Source organism: Miscanthus floridulus, chromosome 14, assembly GCF_019320115.1.
Source record: "Miscanthus floridulus cultivar M001 chromosome 14, ASM1932011v1, whole genome shotgun sequence".
Lineage (NCBI taxonomy): Eukaryota > Viridiplantae > Streptophyta > Magnoliopsida > Poales > Poaceae > Miscanthus > Miscanthus floridulus.
Window position 1 is genome coordinate 42,696,750 of NC_089593.1, and position 5,213 is coordinate 42,701,962.

The 5,213-nt window shown below is 63.3% G+C and overlaps 1 protein-coding gene across 1 annotated transcript; it reads left to right on the forward strand.

Annotated features, from left to right (window-relative positions):
- Positions 1 to 2,433: 2,433 nt before the first annotated feature.
- On the forward strand, positions 2,434 to 5,126 carry LOC136503394 (uncharacterized). The gene is made up of 4 exons (XM_066498486.1): positions 2,434 to 2,535; positions 2,703 to 2,837; positions 3,469 to 3,789; positions 4,974 to 5,126. Exons 1-4 carry the CDS (start codon positions 2,434 to 2,436, stop codon positions 5,124 to 5,126), a joined length of 711 nt encoding a protein of 236 aa, XP_066354583.1.
- Positions 5,127 to 5,213: the final 87 nt, after the last annotated feature.

Below are 5,213 nucleotides of genomic sequence, written 5' to 3' on the forward strand. Positions count from 1 at the left end.
TCCAAGAGTACCAGAGGGTTTCTCTAGTGGGTGCCGAGGCCGTTCGTTGGGCCTCGGTGGCTTGGTGCCTCCCTACGGTGGGATCCCATTCGGAGACCTCTCTGCCGGTCTCGGACATGACTCAGGGCGTCCCAAGCATTTTGCTTGCTTGGACCTTGGCCTCGTACAGGCTCGCCCGTAGTCGTCCCTGACTCTGTTGCCCTAGGGCGGCTGTCGAAACCCCTGGAGGCCCAGCCTTCGAACCTCTGGACCGTAACAGGCTTGGGTCGCTTCTTTTTCTTGGGTGCAGGAAGAGCCCCCGAGCCTCCGCACAGGGCGAGAGGGCGGTCAGGGGTCCTCTTCGACTTTTTTGTCCGTCCCCCGCACGTCCTTTTCGCTCAGACGGGGGGTTGTTTGCCGAGCCCACTCGTGTGCGAGCCTGAGCCGCTGGGTCTCGGCAAAGTTGCAGGGGGAGCCCTCGAGTCTCTCGCACGGAGCGAGAGAGCGGTCAGAGGTCCCCCTGGCTTTTGGTTCGCCCCTCGCGCGTGAGGGTCTATCAGCCGAGCCCCCCTCGGGTGCGAGCCTAGGTCGCGGGGTCTCGGCGTCTTTGCAGAAGGAGCTCCCTAGCCTCTGCACGGAGCAAGAGGGCCATCAGGAGTTCTTCTGACTTTTTGAACGACCCTCGCGCTTCCTTTTCGCTCGGAAGGAGGGTTTGTTTTGCCGAGCCCCCTCGTGTGCGAGCCTAAGTCGCTGGGCCTCGGCAATGTTTTGCAGGAAGAGTCCCTTAGCCTCTGCACGGGGCAAGAGGGCCGTCAGGGGTTCTCCTGACTTTTTGTTCGACCCTCACGCTTCCTTTTCGCTCGGAAGGAGGGGTGGAATGTGCCACGCTACCCTCGGTGGGCACGAGCGATGGCATTTCCGGTGAGCTGTTATCGGGTAAGTCCGAGTGGAGGCCCGTACCCCGTTCGCTGGGGGTCGGCTAGCAGTCCGGAGACGCGCTCCAAGAGTACCGGGGGTTTCTCTAGTGGGTGCCGAGGCCGTTCGCTGGGCCTCGGTGGCTCGGTGCCTCCCTACGGTGGGATCCCATTCGGAGACCTCCCTGCCGGTCTCGGACACGACGCAGGGCGTCCCAAGCATTTCGCTTGCTTGGGCCTCGGCCTCGTACAGGCTCGCCCGTAGTCGCCCCTGACTCTGTTGCCCTGGGGCGGCTGTCAAAACCCCTAAGGGCCCAGCCTTCGAACCCCTGGACCATAGTGGGCTCGATGCCCAGTTCCTTCGTCTGAAAGGAATCGGGTGGGGGTTATTTCTCTCCCTATGGCTAACAACGGCAGGCGCGTCTTTTGAGGCGGCTTTTTCGGGGAGGCGAAACAGCGCCTGCTGCTGCTGCGGTTGGACACGACGTGGCGTCAGCCGACGGGACGTAACCGTACGCGCGATTAATGAGGAGGGAGTGGGCGCGTGGGCGGAGAAATCGGATCTGGGTAACCACAGTGGATTTTTTGGGGGAAACTTCCCCGATTTCGTCGCCCGGTGGTTTCGTCTCGTCCCTGCATAAATACGCAAAGAGCCTCGCCCTCCCCTTCCTTACCTTTTCCGCGTTCGCTTTCGCTGCCTCCGTGCCGTTGCTGAGAGCATAGAGCGGGGAGGAGAAGGGCGAGAGAGAGAGACTGAAAGAAAGAGAGAGAGAGAGATTACCGCCGTAGCAGCGTCCTCCGCCGCGCAATGGCTGGTGGTCCCGTCATCCTCCCAGCGGATCCCTGGGAGCGGTCTGACATCACCGAGGAGAAGCTGCAGTCGCTCGTGGAGGCCGGTCTTCTTCGCCCAATCATCGACCCTGATGAGCCGGAGTGGATCGCTCCGGGGAACGAGTCGGAGCCGAGGTCGCGCGACGGCTACGTGGTGAGCTTCGTCGTCTTCCACGAGCGAGGCGTCGGGTCGCCGGTGGATCAGTTCATGCGGGCGCTCCCGCACTACTATGGTGTGGAGCTTCACAATTTCAGCCCCAACTCCATCGCGCAGGCGGCCATCTTCGTCGCCGTCTGCGAGGGGTACTTGGGGATCGCTCCCCACTGGGAGCTATGGCTCCACTTGTTCCGAGCGACGTTCACCACCAAGCCGGGGGGAACGAGGGGGGCTCGGAAGGTGCTGAGGGCCGGCGGCTGCACTCTTCACGTGCGCCAAGACCGGCAGTCCCTCTACATCCCGGCCCAGCTGTCATCGTCCAACCGTCGTTGGTATGACAGCTGGTTCTACCTCCGCAACGACGACGGCGGACTTCCCCCTTATACCGGGCGGGTTGTAGAGAGTCAGCCAGAGAAATGGGGATACGGCGTCATCAAGGTTGATCAGCCTAGGCTGGAACCGCTCTTGAGGGCCTTGGGGAAGCTACGTGACCACGGTCTTTCGGCGGCCGTGGTTGTGGTGGCTTTTCACTGCCAGAGGGTGCTGCCGCTGATGGCTCGGCGGCGGCGGCTGTTCGAGATGGCCCCGAGCGATCCGATCGCCGGCATCAGGATGTCCGCCTTCGCCCTTACCGACGACGAGACCCTGCGTCGGGTGAGAGAGGCGGTAGACGGGAAGCCGAAGATTGATGATTTGATGCCGTTCCCGATGCGCCCGTCGCGGGGGCACATTTCACTGGTAAGTTGGATGTTGCCGAGGCTTTCGCGGCCTTCTTGTTTTTCGCCTTATTTGTCTGTTGTCTTACTTCATCGTTCCCACAGGGGATAAGAGACGTGCGAGACTCCCCGCCGCCCGATCCTGAGGACGCCCGGCGGCGAGCCATGAACAGGGCCCACGCCGAGGAGCAGAAGAAGAAGAAAGATGCCAAGGAGGCGAAGCGCACGAAGAAGCTCCTCGTGCGTGAAAAGCTGGACGCCTGTCGCCGGCGTCAGAAGCTCGACGGTCTCCCATTGGAGCCGTCTCCCTCGTCGTCGGTGTCGGATTCTTCGGGCGACGGCGGCGGGCGCGAGATGGGGACGGCCTGCCTGGAACACCTTCCCAACATTAGGGAGATGGTGCTCGGGGCGCCGACAAGGAGCCTGATGCTCCTGGGAGGAGGAGGTGTCCCGGGGCCGGTGGCGGCCCGTCCCGGGGCCGAGGCGCGGGTGTCGGAGGAGCGTGCCGTCAGCCCGGTGGGCTCGATGGTGGAGGTGGAGCGAGCGACGGTGGGGGCGACCCCATTGTCTCCGCGAAGGGTTGAGGAGGTGCCGGGGTCCGGCGGAGGCCAGCTGGCACCGGTGGACACGGAGGCCGTGCTGCTGCCGCCACCGCCGCCGTTGCAGAGGAGGCTAGCGGTGCCGAAGCGGCTGCATCCCCGTTCGCGGTAAGCGTCTTTTCTGGTGGAGTCCGTAGTACTTCTTGTTTGCCCCTTGGTCGCATGCTGACCTTGGGAGTGTCTTTGCTTCCAGCCAGAAGCATCTGGTGGAAGATCCTGTCTTGGCGCCCCGTAAGGCGCTCAAGGCGAACGTTAGCTCCTCCGCCCATCAGGCAGCGGAGGCGCAGGCTGGCGTGCAGCGTGGCGCGGCATCGGGCGGGGCCATTTCGGAGGAGGCGGCTACCCAGGAAAAGGGTGCCGAGGCGGCCGCGGAGCGAGTGGAGGAGGAGGAGCCCACGCCCCGCAATGTCGTGGGTGTTGGGGCGAATGAGGCTGGGGCGTCCACCATTGCCGAGGCCATTGAGGGTGAGGCCGGAGCCCCCAAGACCTCCGAAGTCAGGGCGGTGGACGCCGGGGCCGCCGAGGTAGAGACGGCGGAGGCCAGAGCCCCCGGGTCCATCGAGGCCGAGGCGATGGGGATGGAGACGGAGCCGGTTTTGGCGCCGCCCCTAGTTCAGACAATCTCGTCTGATGATTCCTCCCATGGGAAGGAGGCGGCGGACATCGAGGCGGCCAGTACCGTGGAGCAGCCAGTCCCAGATCCCGCCGAGGGGAGTTCGGCCCTTGTCCGGCTACGGCCCAAGCACCGTGGGTGGAACTTCCCGCGTGTTTTCTGGCGGAACCGGGCTGACCCTGAGGGGGAGCCCGTGTTCGCCCTTGAAGATATCGCAGAGGGGGGGCGATGGGATACCCTCGAGCAGTACCGCCAACTAGCAGTGCGGTCGCTGAAGACAGTGATGACTATTATGGAAGGGGACTTGCCCGGTGTCACTCAAGTAAGTACTTTCCTCCCTCGTGCCGCGTTGTTTTCTCTCCGAGCCCCCTCGCAGTGTTTGACGTGTGTTTTTTGCCTCTTTAGGAGCTCGAGACCCGGTCCCTTGGAAAATCGGTGTTCCTGCGAAGGGAGAGGGATATCTGGGACCAGCTCCAGTGGTAGAAGGGCCTGCTTGCCGATGCCCATGAGCTTTTGTTGGCGTGGAGTGCGGAAGTGGAGGACCTCCACCTCCGTTGTGCTGACCTTCAGGCCGAGTTGGCCATGGCTAAGGAGCAGTCTGCCCCTCTGGTGGCGAAGATCAAGGAACTGGAGGAGGAGCGAGACTCCTTCAGGTCTCGGGCCCAAGAAGCGACGGCCTCTGCCAAGGCCATAGCCGGGCAGCTGGGTGCGGAGCAGAGCGAGCATTAGCTGACGAAAGTTGCCTTGGCAGAGGCTACCAAGGCGGCCGAGGCCTCTCGGGTCGAGGCCTTAGCCCTGAAGAGCAAGGCCAAGGGTAAGTTCTGCTGAGTCATGCTCCTTGTTCCATTTGTTCTGGTTCGCGTTTGACTCCTGACCCCTCGTCGCGATGTAGATCTGGAGAAAGAGGCCTCCCAGGCGGCTGAGGCCTCCGTCGCAGCGCAAGCGGCGCTGGATGTTGAGGTCCGGGAGCACGAGGCACTGCGCAGCTCTGTCCGTACCGCCTGCGAGGCCCTGGACGTCGAGGGGGTCCAATCAGCCAGCTCCCTTGGGAGCCGCCTGATTGCGTTGAGCGGCCGCGTCCGTGAGAGGCTCCGGGGGGCGTTGCACACGGGCGTCAAGCGCACCCTGGCCGTCGTCTCCTCGCACTATGCCATCAACCTCGAGGCTGTCAGCGATGGCTACGTGTTGCCAGAAGATGACGAGGAGGCTGATGCAGAGGTCGTGAAGTTGTTGGCAGCGGCCGAGGCACCTGGCACAGCGCTGGCCTGTCTATTTGAAGAAGAGGTGGTCCCTCCCGCGTCGGCCGCCGATCCTTGAGCTTTGATCTGGGCCAAAAGGGGCCATGTAACCGGATTGAGTTAGTTGCCATACCGTGATGTTTTTGTGGCTATCGAGGCCTTTAAA